General features: G+C 42.9%; 1 protein-coding gene and 1 long non-coding RNA gene across 3 annotated transcripts in view; one reads left to right on the top strand and one right to left on the bottom strand.

Annotated features, from left to right (window-relative positions):
• Window positions 1-21,104, top strand: part of LOC144889588 (uncharacterized) — a 148,330-nt gene that overhangs the window by 87,110 nt on the left and 40,116 nt on the right. The window lies entirely within an intron of this gene.
• The window catches only part of LOC144889585 (E3 ubiquitin/ISG15 ligase TRIM25-like), a 36,253-nt gene continuing 16,007 nt past the window's right edge, over window positions 859-21,104 (bottom strand). For both annotated transcript variants that reach the window (XM_078770381.1, XM_078770382.1), the window contains exons 4-8: window positions 20,581-20,814; window positions 19,788-19,810; window positions 17,271-17,398; window positions 5,961-6,110; window positions 859-1,512 (exon numbers count right to left, since the gene is read on the bottom strand). In XM_078770381.1, coding sequence (XP_078626507.1) covers window positions 980-1,512; window positions 5,961-6,110; window positions 17,271-17,398; window positions 19,788-19,810; window positions 20,581-20,814 — 1,068 coding nt within the window. In that variant the 3' untranslated portion in view covers window positions 859-979. The remainder of the gene's footprint in view (window positions 1,513-5,960; window positions 6,111-17,270; window positions 17,399-19,787; window positions 19,811-20,580; window positions 20,815-21,104) is intronic.

Raw genomic sequence — 21,104 nt, 5'->3', positions numbered from 1 at the left:
ACTCAAACATCTTCTTTGTTAATTTATTAGATGGTGATGGAAGTTGTAAGAGAATTAAATTATTTCCTACGCATAAACAAATATTTGTCGGATCATTGTTTGAGTAATAATCAATGATATTGAGTAAAAGGTCCATAAGACCAAGGGAGTAGGAATAGAGGTGTTAAGGGGAAATGAAGAAAAGTGAGGGTGAAATGAAAATTTACATGTAAGTGAATGGAGAAATGAGGGTGGTCCAGGAACAACATTTTTCCTCTACTTAGCTCTGATCGATAGAATAGATCTTCACATTGGTTGTACGTGTGATCGATAGATGAGATCTTCACATTGGTTGTACCTGTGATCGATAGAATAGATCTTCACATCGATTGCGCCTCTGATCGATAGAATATATATTCACATTGATTGAACCTGTGATCGATAGAATAGATCTTCACATTGATTGTACCTGTGATCGATAGAATAGATCTTCACATCGATTGCGCCTCTGATCGATAGAATATATATTCACATTGATTGAACCTGTGATCGATAGAATAGATCTTCACATTGGCTGTACCTGTGATCGATAGAATATATATTCACATTGGTTGTACCTGTGATCGATAAAATAGATCTTCACATTGGTGGTACCTGTGATCGATAAAATAGATCTTCACATTGATTGCACCTGTGATCGATATAATAGATCTTCACATTGATTGCACCTGTTATCGATAGAATAAATCTTCACATTGGTTTAAAAGTAATGTTTGAATGAAACGCACATTTGAAGAAGAAGAAGCCGCATTGTATCATGAGGAGAGTGAATAGTTCAGGTTAAAGTTCATTTCACACCAAATAAGATAAACAATAAACTTATTAAATTATATGAACTTTATTATAATATAAACATTAATCAGTTATCACATCGTCATGAACAGGTAAATGATTTTATTGATTTGAACCCAAAATAACGGGATCAGTTCGTGATGAAAGTTTATTTCACTAAACGTACAAAATGAACGGAATCACCATCATCCCAAACCCCAATGGCGGGTTTAACTGGGTCCATGAAGTTCCCCCTGAACACGTGCAGGACCCGCGAGTCCCCGAAACACGTCAACTCTCCCGCCTCGCAATCCAAGAAGAACCCAAACCGTTCAGGATCCCGCGGCACGGACAGGTCGTTACATTGATCATTGTGAAGTGCGGAGTATTCGTTATCACGTTTCTCTAAACACCAAGACTCGGGATTCCTTCCCAACTTGCAACCTCTACCTCTCCGTTTCCTCTCCATGGAGTTTAAACAGATCCCGATTCTGCAGAAACAACTCGACCTCACATCGACCTCCCAGTAATGACGACTCGAGGAGAAACTCTCAGAGGAAACAACTTGTGTGTGAAAATCAAACCGATCAGGATGTTTCGGGTACTGATTCTCGAACACGGTTAGAGTCGCCGTCCTGAGGCTCCGGGAGATGTCGATCAATCGATGTGCAGAGTTTGGGTCCAGACTCGGGGTCCGTCCATCTGCGGACACGACACGGGGTCGCGGACATTGTTAGACAAATGGACAGAAACAAACACATTTATCTTTTTATAAACTTTGGGAATCACATTTATCACAAAAACTTTTATGACAACAGTTGTTTTTATTTATTTACTTCACTTGACCAGCGACACCTTCTATTATTTATTTATTCACTTCACTTCCAACAACTTATATTATTTATTCATTCACTTCACTTCCAACAACTTAAATTATTTATTTACTTCACTTCCAACAACTTATATTATTTATTTATTCACTTCACTTCCAACAACTTATAGTATTTATTTATTCACTTCACTTCCAACAACTTATATTATTTATTTATTCACTTCACTTCCAACAACTTATATTATTTATTTATTCACTTCACAACCAACAACTTATATTATTTATTTATTTACTTCACTTCACAACAAACAACTTATATTATTTATTTATTCACTTCACCACCAACAACTTGGAGGGGAGAAGACGAGAGCGATGTGTGAGATTGAGGAGGATGAGGAGGAGGGATAAAAATCCTGCAGATGTCACGCACAGTTTAACGTGACGTCACACACATTGATGAGTCAATCTGCACCTGTGAAACACCAGGATGAGATTTTATAACTCGGTCCGGATTCAAACCATGGCTAGACACCTTAAGGCACGTGTGCATACCTCTCCGACATCGTGCTTCACCTGTTACTTTCATCCTCCAATTTATTTTTTCTTCCAATTCCAGAGATGTCCCTATGGAGACGCGAGCCACCATATCACCATGGAAACCAAGTGGCTTTGGCATTCAACGTTGGTTGTTTTACACGTTTATTTATTATTGGTATAATAAGTATAACTATATTCATATGATGAAAGCAGATCGTACAAAAAGGGGGAAATAAGACATTTATAGCAGGAGAAGCACCGCCTGAGGCACTGCACGTCATCGCCGACCACAACATAGACAGGTGGCGGGTGAGTTTAAAGAAGATAAGAGGAATTTTTCAGAAGCAGATGGTTTCTCTAATTTTTTTCCAAGTTTAAATAAATAGTTTCTCATGAGTTTGAAGAAGAACTGGGTGGTGTATGGTGGCACAAATGCAGGGAATAATAAAATTAATTGTCTTTAGCTCACGTGGAACGAGGTTCAGGGGAGATTATGCGATGGTGCGTCGTCCGTCCGTCCGTCAGTCTGTAAACACTTGAAACTTCTCCAAAACCGCTGATGGGATTGTGACCAAACTTGGCACAAATGATATTTGTTGTGTTGTACCGAAAGTTTGTTCAAGACATTATTGAAAAAAAACAAAAAAAAAAACGGGGTCTAAGGGGGCCCATCCCTATCTGGCTTTCGGGCTCCAGCTTTGACCCCCGAAAATAGGAATTTGGTTTTTCCTCTGAAACTACACACACAATTTTGATGATACTTCACCACAACCTTCACCACCTGTGGTGTACACGTTTGTGGTGTACATGTTTGTTCATGGTAAAAAAAAACGGGCCCTAAGGGGAGGTATACGGGGATGGGGGTGAGGAGGTATGCTTGCCCCCCAAAATATGTATATTTTTGTTTGTTTGTTTAAAGTCTTATGATTATGTTAGTATGATTCTACATGCTGCCCTGTCTTCCAGCAACCATTGATATTGGTTTAAAATACCTTTAGTGATTAGTCAGTGTATTATACTGTTTATTCTACAAGGTGAGTGCCAGGGATATTGCCCATATTTTTACTCTTCAAAGGAAGGAACTAAATATAATAGACTCAATCTGACGAGGGAGCAGGGGTGTTCCATCCATTACCAAGCTGCTTGTAGAGCGCTCACCAAGCAGCTAAAGCAATCAAGCAAGCCTCATTGTGGCAGAATTAAGACAAAATGGCCGAAGTAAGACCTGGAGCTGAGCGACCTGAACGCAAGCTGACCAAAGGTAAGCCTGTTTGTGTAAATTATCTTAAACACACACACACACAAACACCTAGTTTTCATTCATGTAATTCCTTGGAGGTGGAGAAGTATGTATGCAAAGTTTGGGGGTGGTAGGTTTCATGGTTTTGGAGTTATGGAGGAGACGGACACACACACACACACACACACACACACACACACACACACACACACACACACTTTTATTATTATAGATATATGTTTCCACAATGTTTGTTGATGTAAGATTTTTATGTGAGAGATTGGGATATATCTTACAAGTTCCTTCAGGATTGTAAATTACTAGGGCATGCCCGTACTATATATACTAGGGCATGCCCGTACGTGGGTGCAATGCCCGTACGTGGGTACGTGGGTACGTGGGTGCGAGTACGGTGACAATCCCCCCCCCCCTCTATTTACATGAAATGGTTTGGTCCATGAAATGTTTTGGTCCATTCGCAACGCCAAAGCGAACGGCGAACGCTTTACATGAAATGGTTTGGTCCATGAAATGTTTTGGTTCATTCGCAACGCCAAAGCGAACGGCGAACGGCTTGCGAGTACAGTGACAATCCCCCCCCCCCCCCCTCTATTTACATGAAATGGTTTTTATTAGTTTTAAAACATAGTTTAACGCCAACATAGCGCCAACATAGTTTGCAAACGTGAAATAAATGAATATACGCTCTCAAATGTGCCATCCGAGGCAGAGTGTGTTCGCCACGTTCGGCACACGCGATAGCTCGCTGCTCTCTGATTGGTTGAATCGTTTTTTGGACATAGCTCGGTAAGTAATTGTCCGATTAATATGAAACCTTGAAAAGGCACATCCTCGGGTCCCCAGCAATATACCTGGCAAGTTTAAAGTATATCGGACCCATGGTTGTCGAGAAACAGCGGTCACAGACAAACAAACAAACGTACAAACAAACAAACGTACAAACAAACAAACACACAGAGATTACTGGAATTATAGATAGATATCTAAAATTATATCCCCCCCCCTCTATTTACATGAAATGGTTTGGTTCATGAAATGTTTTGGTCCATTCGCAACGCCAAAGCGAACGGTGAACGCTTTACATGAAATGGTTTGGTCCATGAAATGTTTTGGTCCATTCGCAACGCCAAAGCGAACGGCGAACGGCTTGCGAGTACAGTGACAATCCCCCCCCCCCCTCTATTTACATGAAATGGTTTTAATTAGTTTTAAAACATAGTTTAACGCCAACATAGCGGCAACATAGTTTCCCAACGTGAAATAAATGAATACGCTCTCAAATGTGCCGTCCGAGGCAGAGTGTGTTCGCCACGTTCGGCACACGCGATAGCTCGCTGCTCTCTGATTGGTTGAATCGTTTTTTGGACATAGCTCGGTAAGTAATTGTCCGATTAATATGAAACCTTGAAAAGGCACATCCTCGGGTCCCCAGCAATATACCTGGCAAGTTTAAAGTATATCGGACCCGTGGTTGTCGAGAAACAGCGGTCACAGACAAACAAACAAACAAACACACATACAGAGATTACTGGAATTATAGATAGATCAGGATGAAAGAGCAATTTATACCACTTATGCTTGAAAAACGAACCAGTAATCGTCAAAAAAAGGTCTTGTTCTGATTACATTGTTGGTGAGAAGGGGAGGGAGAGAGAGAGTGGGATGGGGGTAGTGGGGAAGAGAGTGGCAGAGAGAGAGAGAGGAGGATGGGGTAGTGGGGGAGAGTGGGATGGGGGTAGTGGGGGTGAGAGTGGGAGAGAGAGAAAGAGAGAGGGGGATGGGGTAATGGGGGAGAGAGAGTGGGATGGGGTAGTGGGGGTGAGGGTGAGAGAGAGAGAGGAGGTGGGGTAATGGGGGAGAGAGAGTGGGATGGGGGAGAGGGAGGAGGAGAGAGAGGGGGGGATGGGGTAGAGGGGGTGAGAGAGTGGGAGAGAGAGAGAGGAGATGGGGTCGTGGAGGAGAGGGAGGAGGAGAGAGAGAGAGAGTGGGATGGGGTGGTGGGGGTGAGGGTGGAAGAGAGAGAGGGGGATGGGGTAATGGGGGAGAGAGAGTGGGATGGGGGAGAGGGAGGAGGAGAGAGAGGGGGGGATGGGGTAGAGGGGGTGAGAGAGTGGGAGAGAGAGAGAGGAGATGGGGTCGTGGAGGAGAGGGAGGAGGAGAGAGAGAGAGAGAGTGGGATGGGGTAGTAGAAGAGAGAGTGGGATGGGGTAGTAGAAGAGAGAGTGGAAGAGAGGAGGATGGGGTAGGAGGGAGGAGAGGGTGGGGATTAAGAAAGGCCTTTAATCAGTAAACACAAGTTTGGACTATCCCCTCCTCCTGGTTGGACATCGTTCAATTGAACAAACTTTGGGTCTTGTGACATTTGACAAGTGGGAGAATAGAGTTGGAAAATCACGAAGTGGAATTGAGTGAAGAAAAATTTAATGAGGGAAATAAAACAGAAGAAAAAGGAAAGAATGAAAAGGAGGAATTATGGAATTTTAAATAAGAAGAACACCCTCCCCAGTTCCCTTCACTTACAATGATTTCTCAAGTTGTTCTGATCCAGATCAACCTTCTCTGGATGCGCCACCGGAAATAAATGCTCTGGATGGTGCAGATAATCCTTCTCCGGATGCTTCGCCAGGAATAAATCCTCCGGATGCTGCAGATAAACCATCTCTGGCCCTTCTGTGGAAATGATTAAAGATGAACAAAAATTACAAGATGTGAAATTCTCTTGTTTTTATGTTTATGATGATTTTATTTTTATCATTTAACCAAAAATCTCAATACAACAAACATGGGGGAAGAGTAATGGAACCTCCATTTTGTATGAAAATAAAATAAAATATTCATCGATTCATGAAGGAAATTTCACAACATTGTTCTTACACTTCCCTCTAATGTACTAAAATCGAGTGATCGCAAATTCGTTTTCTCCACAAAATAGAATGAATCTTTCGTTCTTCTCTGGAATTGAACATCACATGATTCAAGGTACACATGAATGATTCAAGGAACAGGTGAATTATTTAAGGTACATGTGAATGATCGAATGTGCATGTGAATGATTCAAAGTACATACAAATTATTAAATGTGCATGTGAATGATTCAAGGTACATGTGAATGATTCAATATGTATGTGAATGATTGTATGTGAATATGTGATAATATGAATATGTCTGAATATGTCTGTATATGTCATATGTGAATATGTCTTCTGTTGTGTGATATGCATGTAAATGTATGTGAATATGTACGTATGTGAATGATTTTAGGAACATGTGAATGATTTATGTTGATGTTGAAAGTTCTTGGTGAATCTAGGGCAGTGCACCTGTGAAAAAAATTATAGATTTCAAAATTCCCTTTACCAACGCAGAATTTTTAGCTCACCTGGACTTTAGTACGGTGAGCTTATGCGATCAGCAGTGTCCGTAGGGAAGTGAGTGAGTGAGTCTGTTAAAACTTTAATCATTATCGCTTGAACCAAACACTGGATTTTGATGAAACTTGGCCACAAGCTTCATACCTGATGCCTAACGAAGGTGTATTGATCGCATCAAAATCTGCGCTGACTAAGGGGAACTACGGGGGTCATTTGACCCCACAAAATAGGTATTTTCCCTCTTCTCCGAAACTACATGCACATTTTTGATGAAACTTGATCACAACCGTCATCGCCCATGATGTACCAAAGTTTGTTCGCCCATGATGTACCATGATGTACCAAAGATTCGGATCTTCACCAAATCATATGAATTCGTCCTTGTCACACACCCAACCTCTCCACAAAATTCTGTCCGCATCCATCCACAACTTATTGAGATATCCTGCTCACAGGAAAACAAACAGACAACCAAGACAGAAACAGACAAATACACAGGGGTGAAAACATAGCCTCCATCCAGCTTCAAAAGCAGAGAGAATAAGTGGGATCCAAGTAAGTTATTTCCTGGAAATGTATATTTAGGGAGTAAAACATATTTTCCTTCATCATTCTCTCCATCACCAATTTTTCCAATCATAATACTTTGATTTCCTGAATCCATGCTGGAATTCCAACTTAGAGGATCCTCCATATGGTGTATCCTCCATCTGTCAGTCATTACTTCAAAAACCTGACAGTTCATAGAACATGATACACCACGCAGTGTTCAAGTATTTACTTCAAGGAACCGCCTCCTTGGCATCACCCCAATCGCAGTAAAGCACGACCAGCAGTGAGAAAAGCTCTCCAGCAAAAGATGGAGGAAACCACCCCACCATTAGCAACGATTCACGGATTGAGGTCGTTCTCCATGTAGTCAGTCATGCATGAATAAAGCGAGTCCATGTGTATTGGTGCAGCCAACTCTGTGTACAGTGTGACACCGAACAGGAAGAAGGTGATCACACGGCCCCAGTTGATGCCTTCAATGAAACAGCTTGGTAAGCACGTTCACCAGACAGCCCTGACATGCCGCCAGGCTCCCCATCCCCGATGCGTAACCGCCAATAACCACGATCCAGCTCCATGAACACCGCCAATGACCACCTTCCAGCTCCACGAACACCAAGGGTGTGTTCAGTTACCAAGATTCTTGGAGAGCACTCACCAAGTGGTTTGAACACTTAAGCAAGCACTCCATTCAAAACCGTTAATAAGGAACAGCTGGCTCGACAAGCGCGACCTAGTTGCTTGGAAAGAGAAAATACCAAGTGCAGCCATGTTGTGACGTCACGCGTGTGCGGGATCACAACAAAAATAAATCTCTTCCTTGATGTCGACATATAACAATTATAACATGGTTCTTGGAGGGATTATGAAGGTTTGTTTTATCGTGTTCAAGTATATAATTAATTAAATTTGATTGAAGGTTTAAAGGTGCACAAATAAATTGATTCCAGATTTTACTGCCGTTTTACCCAGTGTCTATTACATCACCCTATCGAACATGTTACATTAGCTCTTTCTGCCTGTGTGATTTATAACATCCTTAAAAACATCAAGGTTCCTGTTTGAATGATTTTCACTTTTGTTTGATTGCCAGACAGGTGGACAGAATAAGAATATGATCTCGCTCTGTTCTGCACTGTGTGATCGGGACAAATTCAAAACGAAAGTACCTGCAAAACGAAAAAAATGGTCTTCCGACTGTTCAAAATATCACATTTAATTTAAATAAGTAGTTCCTCGGTTATAAACTGATGATGATAAACTGATCAGACAGACGAACGGACATGAATAAATTCCCTAACCCACCTTTTCACTTCATGTGCACGGGGTAATTAAAACTACTCACAACCAACACAGCTTTTCCACAGCACAATGGAGTAATGCTCCACCCCACTGGCTTGCACCTCCACTTCACACCTGTCTCTCCTGGAATAAGTGGAAAATAAAACTATCAATGTTATTATTATCTCACATGACAAGACCAAAGAACAAGACCTGCTGATCTCACATTGCAGAGGTTGCTGGATCCTCTGTTATTTCCCATTTCCTCCAGTCTTGATCCCTCTGCTCTCTTCGATCTCCGACCATCTTTAATTTATTGTGTTACGGATTCGTCACTTCCATTGTTGTGGTTTTCATCCACTGTAAACATTTTTGATTCCATGTACTATTATTGTTGTCGTTTAAAGGAAATATAGATTCCTATTTTTAAAAGGTAAAAAAGTTGATGTTTTAAATGAAACCGGAACCGGACGACGACGAAGAGGCAGAGGAAGAGGAGGAAGAGAAGGCGGAGCGAGCGAGTCGGACAAGAAGCCGAGCTGCTTCAAGGTCCTGAACAAACGTTGACGAACGAGGGTCACGAGTGAACTTTGGGTTTCCCAGGAAAGGGATTCCTGTGACAGAGTTGTCATCGCTGTGACAGATAAACCTGCGTGACATGTTTTGCGGTTGATTCCGAAGTGAATCGTTGGAGTGCCGTTATGCCACAAGAACGGGCCGTCGGCCATTTCTCCCTTGCGCAGGATTTGCGCATCGCTCAAGGTTTTTACCTCGCTTTAACCATTGTCACCGCATTCAGACGTTAATCTGGTGTGTGTGTGTAACGTGGCTTTTGAGTGGGAAATCTGCGGTTCGCCGATTGGGAGCCGTGGAACGTCCATACCCGAGGGTGTGATTTCCCAGTCGCCTTGAGGGCACCTTTGCGCAGCTTTGGCAGCGTGACTGTGACTGTCATCCGAACGGGATTCTGGTCTCGATTAGACATCGTTCTGACGATTACCGGAGCGGATCGACTTTGGCTTGATGCCGGAATAGAGACATTGGGGAATGTTCTTTTTTTCGCTCACTTGGAGCACAGTGAGTTATATTGTACAAACATGATGGTACCATCATAGGAAATATATATTGGTTGTACAATTGATTACTATTGTTGTTGTACTGTTATTCTTGTGTGATCTTAATACAATACTTGTTTGTTGGTAACAATTTGTGTGGTTTCACCATTGATCTTTGACCTACAGAATAACACATCTTTCTGCCGTGACTCCTCTCGGGGCTCGGAGGTACACCGTGACCGGGGTTTGGGGAGGATCACGTAACAGAAATTGGGGGCTCATCTTTGCTGACAAAATTCCCAAATCTCCTCCGGGATCGACTTCCCTATCATTCCCAAAATTCCCAAATTTCGAATTTTTCTAGCATTCCCAAATTTTTTAAAAAATTGTTGTGTGAAGGTTAACAGGTGTTAACTGATAGTCACCATGGTGTTTGACGCAGAAAAGTTTGAGGTGTCCCCTAATGAGGCACAGTTCCAAGCATTAAAAAGATCGGAACACTTGATATTGGCCAAATATTTTAACTTGGAGGTCCGAGTTAATATGAAGAAAGCAGAGATGCAGACATTGGTGGTAGAATCTCTGGTGGGACAAGGAACATGGAAAGAGGTAGCCTTGGATTGGTTACCCGAGGAAAAAGAAAATGTGGAGCTCCGGAAAATAGAGATGCAACTGCAGAGCCAGGAAAGGTTAAAAGCAGAGGAAAGGAAAGCAGAAAAGGTAAGAGCAGAACAGGATGAGAACTCGAAGAGAGAAGAGCAGAGGAAAGGAGAGCTGAAGAAGAAAGAAGAGCAGAGGAAAGATCAGAGGAATGTAGAGCTGAAAAGGAACTCGAGGAAAGAAGAGCAGAACAGGAACGAGAACTCGAGGAGAGAAGAGCAGAGGAAAGGAGAGCTGAAGAAGAAGGCAGAGCAGAGGAAAGAGCAGAGGAAGGGAGAGCCGAAATGGAGTTAAACGAATGTGACATGGAGTATCAGAAGGAAATTAACTCAAGGAGCTGGAATTACTGGGAGAACGGAGAGAAGTAGTATCCATGCCGGCTAGTTCGACAACGAGTCAGAACACTTGGGATGATGGTGGGCATGTGAGGCTGGTTCCACCCTTCAATGAAAAGGAGGTAGCCAAGTTTTTTTTTACACTTTTAGAAAGTGGCTCAAATGCTAAAATGGCCTGTGGGGTCCTGGACTATGTTAGTGCAAAGTGTTCTGTTGGGTAAAGCTCAAGATATCTATTCGGCTTTCCCGATTGACCAATGTGCAGATTATGAGGTAGTGAAGAAAGCCATTCTCAAAGCCTATGAATTGGTCCCTGAAGCTTACCGGCAAAAATTCAGGAATGCCAGGAAGAGGGAGAGCGAGACCCATGTGGAGTTTGCCAGAATGAAGGAAACCATGTTTGATCGGTGGTGTGACTCGAAGGGGATTGGGAAAGACTTCAACCTGTTGCGACAATTGATCTTGGTGGAGGAATTCAAACAGTGTGTCCACGCGGACATTAAAGTACATCTGGATGAAAAGAAAGTACCAGAGTTGTATGAGGCAGCAACCGTGGCAGATGACTATGCCTTGACACACCGGATGGGGTTCCACAAACCTAACTTCCCACCTAGAGTTAGCCAGGGGAGTTATGGTAAATCAGGGGCTGACAACAAATATTCATCGAGGCGGCCTAGAGGTGACTATGGGGACAAATCTGATACCGCGACTTTTAGGGATCAGAAGACTACAGTTCCAAGATAGACTTATCTTCCGGGGGGCCCGAGGCAGACCACGAGTTTTTCCTCCGGGCCTACTTGCGCTTTTTGCAAGAAACCTGGGCATTTGATGTCCCAATGTTATGCCCTGAAAAGGAAAAATCAGGAGCGGAGTCAGACTAGTACAACTCCGAATGCATTGGCCAATGCGAGAAATTGTCCTTGGAGGACAGTGCCTTGTGAAGGTTCCCATGCCAAAGTTACGGCATCACAGCACGACCTTGTTCAAGAGGGTTACAAACCTTTTATTTCAGAGGTGTTTGTGTCAATGGATGGAGACTTAACAAACCAGAGACCTGTTAGGGTATTGAGGGACACAGGAGCACATCAATTTTTGATGCTTGAGGGCATTTTGCCATTGTCAGAGAAGATGGCAACTGGTGTTAGTGTTCTTTTACAGGGGGTTGGTGGCTATGTTAAAGCTCCTCTTCATGTCATCCATTTGAAGTCTGATTTGGTGTCAGGACCGATCACCGTAGGTTTACAAGCCCCTCTTCCTGTAAAGGGAATCTCTTTTGTTATCGGGAATGATTTGGCCGGTGGTCGAGTTTCTGGTAATCCAATGTTTGTTGAAAAGACGAGTATGGAAAATAACACCGCACAGTTAGAGCAGGAGATTCCGGGTATCTTTCCATCCTGTGCCGCGACTCGTGCTATGGGTAGGCAGCGCTCTGAAGAGAAGGAGAAGGTACTGACATCACGCTTTGCACAGTCACTTCTTGTCGAGTATCCTGAAACTAAGTGTCAGCACACACAAGTCATGGATGGAGGCAGTTGGCAAGCTCTTTGTCGGTCTTCTGAACTTTGACACAAGTGAAGATGTTCTGGACTCTATCTTTGGCAAATATGGACCACTCTTGGAAGTGCTGCTGATAAAAGACAGGGAGACGCAAACGTCGAGAGGGTTTGGCTTTGTCACGTTTGAAAACACAAAGGACGCCAAAGATGCAGAACAGGATTTGAATGGCAAGGATTTGGAAGGTCGGACCATAACAGTAGAGAAGGCAGGCCATGGGCGTCGAGGGGGCTACAGAGGAGGAAAACGTGGAGGTAGTTTCAGGGGTGGCTTTGGTTCCCGGGGTGGGAGTAGTAGTTTTGGTGGTGACCGCAGTCGTGATTACTACGGAGGCTCCCAGCAGCAGCAGCGCAGTTTTGGCAACTCGAGATGGGATGACTACTACGGTGGTAGCCGAGATGGAGACCGCTACTCACGTGACTACAGCACCGACTCTACAACCGTGATTACGATTTTTATGATCAAGAGAAGAGTTGGAAGCACCGAGTGCTCAGGAGCAGCCAAGCCAAGATTCCGACACGGATTAACCCGTGAACTCCACGTTCCTAAATGCGTCCATGCAGTGAATACTTCCAGGCCTCACCACCCAACCACCATGAAACCTGGCTCTCAGCTCGGCCTCCTTCAAAAAGTGCTATAGATTTGCTTTGCTTTGGATTCACTGATCACAACCCCTTAACCTTCATTCAAAAAATGAAAAATATAAATCAGAGGTTGATGAGATGGAGTTTGGCTTCGCAGGAGTTCAACTTGGAAATTGAGCATGTAAAGGGCAGGGACAATGTCATTGCTGATGCTTTGTCCAGAGCGAACAAACTTTGGAAATTTATGTAGGTTGTTTGGAAGTTTTGTTGCTTTATTTTGGGGAATATTAATTATTGTGGCTCACGTGAATTGATCATTTGGGTGTGAGTTTTACTTTTGTTTGTTAAAAGAGTTTTTGCCTGCAAAGAAAGTTTTCACGATGTTCAAACTTTCTTTCTTGCGGGGGGGAAGTGTTACGGATTAGTCACTTCCATTGTTGTGGTTTTCATCCACTGTAAACATTTTTGATTCCATGTACTATTATTGTTGTCGTTTAAGGGAAATAGAGATTCCTATTTTAAAAAGGTAAAAAAGGTAATGTTTTAAATGAAACCGGAACCAGACGACGACGAAGAGGAAGAGGAGGAAGAGAAGGCGGTGCGAGTGAGTCGGACAAGAAGCCGAGCTGCTTCAAGGTCCTGAGCAAACGTTGATGAACGAGGGTCACGAGTGAACTTTGGGTTTCCCGGGAAAGAGATTCCTGCGACAGAGTTGTCATCGCTGTGACAGATAAACCTGCGTGACAGGTTTTGCAGTTGATTCCGAAGAGAATCTTTGGAGTGCCGTTACGCCACGAGAACGGGCCGTCTGCCATTTTTACCTTGCGCAGGATTTGCGCATCGCTCAAGGTTTTTCACCTCGCTTTAACCATTGTCACCGCATTCAGACGTTAATCTGGTGTGTGTGTGTGTAACGTGGCTTTTAAGTGGGAAATCTGCGGTTCGCCGATTGGGAGCCGTGGAACGTCCATACCCGAGGGTGTGATTTCCCAGTCGCCTTGAGGGCACCTTTGCACAGCTTTGGCAGCGTGACTGTGACTGTCATCCGAATGGGATTCTGGTCTCGATTAGACATCGTTCTGACGATTACTGGAGCGGATCGACTTTGGCTTGATGCCGGAATAGAGACATTGGGGAATGTTCTTCTTTTCGCACACTTGGAGCACAGTGAGTTATATTGTACGAACCTGATGGTACCATCATAGGAAATATATACTGGTTGTACAATTGATTACTATTGTTGTTGTACTGTTATTCTTGTGTGATCTTAATACAATACTTGTTTGTTGGTAACAATTGGTGTGGTTTCACCATTGATCTTTGACATACAGAATAACACATCTTTCTGCTGTGACACCTCTCGGGGCTCGGAGGTACACCGTGACCGGGGTTTGGGGAGGAGCACGTAACAATTGAGGATGAATCCCTTCTTACAGTAACTCCTAACTCCTTCTTCTCAAACTTCCAAAATCTCTACTTAACACAAATATCCGGTCCTTTATCCGATTTGTGGAACTGCTTTCTGGAGACTATTCAATCCAAATTTTCATTCCAGGGACCTCAAGTACGTGTTACACCAGCATATTCTCAAGTCAATGGCCGATGAAAACCAGCCTTGGATGGATAGCTGGTCGATCTTCACTTTGAGGTAATAAAGCCAAAAATTGGTGGTACTTTTTGGCACGCATGCACGATGGAACCAAATTGATTAGTTCAGACGGTCACCACACGGGTTTTATTCCTCGAACCTAACACCATGCAAACAAGACACAACAAAGAAATAGCACAGCAAGGAATTTAATGAAGTAAATCAAAGAACCAAAAATTAACGGTGAGGTAAAAACTAATATCCCAAACTTGAGACGTCTCCACTCAGACAGGAAAACAGACAGGGGAATGATTAAAGGAAATTAAAGAAAATCCCCACTTTTCTGCTGTCACTCAGCTCTGGTATCAACGAGCTCTCTGGTGGGATTGGTGCGCGAGAGGACTGCGCGTCGAAGCGCCCATACAATGGCGCAGGTCAATCATGCCAGCATGCAGCCAAACGTCTCCCGCTTGATCCCGGGGGGGGGGGGGGGGAGCACAACACGGTCCCCAACTCCCCTGAAGAGCACAGAGACAAACAACAACCCTGGCTCTAACGATGCAAGGATCTCTGGGCTCAGAACAGTTCTCCCCACAAGCACTCACGAGAAAAGCGACCACCCTCCACAAAGCCAGGACCGGAGAGAGCAATCCTTCCTCCTCCGTTCTCGAAGTCTCTCGATGATGTCACTCTGACCAATCATGCACTTCGGGGGTGGGGCTTCATGGCCTTCTTGACCGCCAACCGATTCTCCGCCCCTACTGGACGAGGCCTTTTTCCTTCGTCGGTTGGTGGGGTGGGATTAATTGTCTATACGATTCCTTGGAGGAACACATAAACAACCTTAAGCTCACTGTTTTTATACTTACAGACATCGAAATAGGCTTCCTACTCACATGCTGTTCATACTAATTTATACAATCCTGCCTCCACTATGGTAATTTGTCCTCTACCCCCACAAACGTAATGTCCAGTCCGTGGCCGATGAACAAAGGCCTCACACCGGAACACAAATAGCCAAACGTTGTTACTCTGAGGCATATACCCGAACTTGGTGGGATTATCTTTCGCACATGCGGGAAGGAACCGCGGCCTTTCCTGAACCGACGGCCAACACGGGGTTTATTCCTCGAAGCCACAACCAAGTAAACGAACACGACACCAATGTAAAATGCAACAAATATGGGTTTAATGAGATTACATGAAAAGACAATGAAAAGAACATGAATGCTGAGGTAAACCTCTTTCCTACTTGAGGCACCTCCACTCAGACACAATTGCAGGACAGGGGCAAAGAAAAATAAAATAAAAGAAAATGGTTTGGTGAGTTGGCCAAAACTCAGATTGCTCCGACGAGGAGCATCAACGATCCCCGAGTCTCCGTGCGGGAGCGCACAAGATGGCGCAAATCACCACACGTAACCTTAGCCACGAAGCGGCGGCAAACCATCCTCCTACAGTCATTCCACGCTCTTCAAAGCTCCAATTAATCTTTCAGGTGCACAAGGCACAAAGCGCAGCTGTCCTCCACCCAGGCCAGAACGAGATAGCGAACCATAATGTGACCGCTCGCCATGAAGCCCAGATTGAGAGAGAGAGCCAAAATACAACTGCTCGCCACAAAGCCCAGATCGAGAGGGAGAGCCAAAATGTGACTGCTCGCCATGAAGCCCAAAACGAGAGAGAGCCAAAATACGACTGCTCATGACAAAACCCAGAACAAGAGAGCTAAAATGCGACCGCTCAACACGAAGCCAGTCCAAGAGAGAGATAACCAAAATGTAGCCGCTCGCCACGAAGCCCAGAACGAGTGAGAGAGCTAAAATGCGACCGCTCGCCACAAAGCCAACCCAAGAGAGAGAGCTAAAATGCGACCACTCGCCACGAAGCCAGTCCAAGAGAGAGAGAGAGAGGGGGGGGGGGGCAGGACACACCCTACTTTTTCCCCTCGCTGACATCACACTTGACCAATCCCCACGTCTCATTACATCATCCCATCACTCTGGCCAATCATGCCCTTCTGAGAAGGGCCCCACGGCCTGCTTGACGCCAAATGACGACACTCGGGGCGCCGCCTGCCAGTTACGATCCTTGAAGGCGGAGTCTAATCTCCTTCGGGAATGTTCAGCTGGGCGGGGTTTACTCGCCATTCGGCAAATGTTTGGGTCTTTGTCGGCATGACCGTGTTGTGGGTGAATGGAGCGCTTGTTTGCATGGCCAGCCGATTACTTGTAAAAAACAGAAGGACAAATCACAGGAGGTGATTACATATTGGGAATTATGAATCTTATGCCCTAGAACTAATAAACACAAAAACACCCTCCGTGTGGTGACACATAAACACTCTTAAGCTCAAAGTTTACCCTGCTTACGTACATTGAAATGGGCTTTCTACACGTCACGCGGTCAATGCACAACTAAACTATCCTACCTTTCCAAAGGTATTTCATCCCTACCCCCACAAACATAACAGTAACAATATCATGATATCTCCATCGCTACCTGTAAATATTTCTATCCTTGTGAGCCCCACCTCTCCCAAGCCTCCTGGTTTCAGATGAGCATATTTACTTCCCTCCCATCTTTAGTTTTCTCCTGTTCATAGGTTGCTTTGCTTGTTGCACCCACCTGTTGCGTACACCTGTTTCCCCACTGAAACCATGTCAGCCTTTTGCCCTAGGTAACCCCTCTTCCTGAGCCATGATTTGGTACAAAAAAAATAAAATAAAAAATACGGCGTCATTTGTTCCTTTTCTAGAATTTTCCCTTCCTGCTTCCCTTCCATATTTGTGTCACGTTTTGTGTTCCCTTATTATTTTATTGATAAAATGTCCAGTTTGTGTCACTTACTCTGTATCTTCTCCATGAACTTCTTATTAAGCGTAATAAGCCCGTCCAAAGTCTTCTCCTCCTTCGAGAAGTCCAGAACTGGGAGCGGTGTCCTCTTCATGGATTTAAAGTCTGACATGGTCCTGAGCCTTGGAATAAAAACGAAAAACATCAGTTTTAGAAATTCATGCAGAGAATATTGTTCAAATAATACATTTTCACATATCAAAACAAGTTATCTGTAAAAGAGTGGTAAATAATGAAAAAATAGAAAATAGAGTAAATTTTTATATTAATGTGTATTATTATTCAGAAAAAATATTTCAGAGGAGCCGAATAAATGAATACAAAGTAAACAGGTAGAAAAAAAAACTATGGACAGTATGGAAAGAGTGTCGGTGAGGGTTGGAGAGAATGAGGTATGATTTGGGGAATGAATAAATCAATGATGACGACATGATTGAAAGATGAAATGAAGAGCACGAGGCAAGCACCAGACATGGTGAGTCAGTGGGACCTGGACTCGGCTTCCTGACAGGAGATGGACAGAAGAAACGACAAATTCAGAAGTGATGGTATAGAAAACCGGATGTCTGGAGTAGTCTACACAGGGGTGAGAATAATCCAAAAAGGTGTTTGCGTTGGGATGTGGGACACCATTCTAACAAATGACGTGTTACTGTTGACCTGTTAGTGTTCCCATCTGAGCTCCTTGAACAAGATGCAGAGAATTCAGGAACAAATGTTATAAACCACGTCCATTGTCCATCAATCACCTTGTAATCCATGAATCCATGTTCAAATGTTATAAACCATCTCTTTGTCCATTGTTTATTAATCTCGTTGTAATTCATGTTGATGTACACTGTGTACTTATGCATTTGTCCTGTACTGTTAGACAGTCTATCATGTTCCGTGCATGGATAACACTTGCATCCTGATGATTGCATACCATATGTAAGAAATTGTTTATTTTCTCTGACTCTGCAACGTTTGTTTGGCAAGGTGTTAATTGTGAAAGTTGATGCGAGTGGAAAGATAACAAGTATTCTTGAGAAAAATGCCAAGGACATAGAAAAGGCCCCTTTATATGGTATGTGCCATGTGGCAAACAATAGAAAAGAATGGACATTCAAAAAAAATCCCGTGTGCATGCTGGAATGCCTTGTATTCTTAGGAGGAACCAAGTAATGGTCCAGAAAGGTTCATATAAAGGGGTGCGCTATATCTGGCAAATAAAATACATTTAATTCTTCATGCAGCTGCATCATTCAAATTGGCACCCCTTAATATTTCAAGATACATATTGCATGGAATTTCCCCGTGCAACGCCGGGTACTTCAACGAATGTTTTAAATTTTGAACACTGTGGAATACAAATCCCCTTGTTGGCAGCTCCAAAAAACTCCAGTTTATCAGTATTTGGACACACGCAAATTTTCCCTATCATGACCAATCAAATTTGCCGCTCACGCTTTCAGCATTGGAAAATATCAAGATTCAGCCAAAAATATAGATCGTGATCGGAAAAGTAAACCACGAGTTGAAAAGACCCTTCCAAAAGTCCTTTTTCTCAAGACAGTGTGGGGTAAGGTGTTCCATGAATTTTCTTTTGAAATTATTTGGAACGGAATGAGGAATAATTAGAAAGAGGAGTTCTAGAAGAAGGTGAGCAGAGATCATGGATGGACATGGAGAGAAGAAGCAATAAGACAAGGTGGAACACGAGAAATGAGCAGAACAGAATATTCAAGGATGTTCGAGACTTCGAGTTTATCAATGAACACAGTAGATCTTGACAATTTAGAAATTAATAGTTTTAAGGTGAGGGGGATGGGAGAGAACGAAGAAAAGGACAGAAAGGAATGAACTGTAAACATAAACTCAAATGAGAATCAATGAGAATTAAAGGTACTTATTAAAGTTTGTGTCTAATTAATAACACAAATGAACTTTATAATGACCCTCCTCCCTTAGTCAGCCCAAAACCGTTCATTTATAGATCAGAAATGGGGAAGAAAATCAAGGGAGGAAATAATCAAGTTCAGGAAGACAACTGAGTAACCTGAATAAGTAACATCTTGTTCACCCCGTGTGTCCCTCACCCTAATTATTTCCCTCACTCTCATCCTCATTCTTTCCCAAACCTTCATTCTTCCTCTCACCCTCATTCTTTCACTATCCCTCAATCTTTCCTGAACCCTCAGTCTTTCTTGAACCCTCAGTCTTTCCTGAACCCTCAGTCTTTCTTGAACCCTCATTCTTTCACTAACCCTCAGTCTTTCCTGAATCCTCATTCTTTCGCTAACCCTCATTCTTCCCCTCAACCTCATTCTTTCCCTCAACCTCATTCTTTCCCTAACATTCATTCTTTCCCTAATCCTCATTCTTTCAATAACTCTTATTTCTCAAAGTCTCCCTCTATTTTGTCTTGGTTTATTATTTACTAATTATATCTTTAAATGTTTGAAAAACGATTGGGGCAAAAAAAATAATCAGGATTTGTTGATAACATGTCGGACACCAATGCGGTCTCACCTTTTTAGCATGTTCTTGGAACCCTGAAAAGGAAGAAAACAAACAATGAGATAAGATATTTGAATGAATGAATGTTTGTTTTTATTTATTAAATACTAGAGAGTTCGAGGTTGAGTCAGCATTTAGGAGATGGAGGACTGACATGCACGGGATAATAAAGAAAGACGTTTTCAATTTGTTAAGGAAAATCTGTAACCTGAACAGTATTCACATGAATAACATTGAATCATTCAGGAACAAAGTATGTGAAGAAGTTGTTTGACCATAATTGACATTAACGTTCTCCAGGTGGTTACACACAGGTAACTTTGACTACCTGGATAAACATGGCGCTGGATAAACCAAAATATTCACGATGATCCAGCACATGATGAAAGCCATGATGTCATGGTACCTGGAGGTCCACATGAACATCCCTTGGATACAATCCTTGAATGGAATTGATTGAAACCCTCAACAGTGACCAGGTAGTCGTGCTGTATCAGTGCTTTGGAGACCGTGACATGAACTCACTCTCATCCCAAACCTTCATGATGACAAAACCTAAATCTCACTTCATGATGACGTAAACACACCTGGAAATGCATTCACTCACCTTTCTTGTCCATTTCATTAATCATTTTTGAACCATTGTATCGTATACTGCACCTTTACCATCTGCCATGACATGTAATAAGGCCTCACTCAACTCAAGGCCTCCTTTCTTTTCCTTGTAATTAAAGAGTGGCAAATTCCCCAAAACAATATATTTTAAACATTACAACTTTTGTAATACATTTATGGCAAACCACACCTGCAGAAAACAAACGGCCTCCAGCTCCTGGAATGCTTTGTCCATTGTGGATTTTCCTTCACGTAAATTCTCCATCTGCTGCTCCAGTTTCTCCCTCTGCTTCCCAAGAAGAGAAAGCTTCTCCATTTTCCTCTTTTTGATTTCACTCTTCATCAGATCCACAGATTCATTCACCAATTGGCACACCAACGTCCGCTTCTCCTCCAACCTGTCCTCGGCATCTCTGCTGGAGTTCTGGGAGGAATCATTGTTTGAATTATTCAAAAATCAAGGAGAAACTTTCAGTGAATATGTAGAAACTAACAAAAGGTACAATGGATTATGGCTGATAGGATCAGATCACTGGTACCAGGAGTGGGTTTTGAAGGTAAAATGAAGTGGGCACTCTTATCTGAAAAGATTATCGAGTCCAGGAACCAATAGGAGATTTCAACATCTAATAAGTCTAAATTATCATTTAAAGATTTCAATTTATTTATTTTCAAAACTTACGCACAAAAAGGAGAAAACTCAAAATAGAAAAT

Source organism: Myxine glutinosa, chromosome 1, assembly GCF_964187855.1.
Source record: "Myxine glutinosa chromosome 1, kmMyxGlut1.1, whole genome shotgun sequence".
NCBI lineage: Eukaryota > Metazoa > Chordata > Myxini > Myxiniformes > Myxinidae > Myxine > Myxine glutinosa.
The sequence above is the reverse complement of the archived record's forward strand: the minus strand, read 5'-3'. Positions and strand labels throughout refer to the sequence as shown.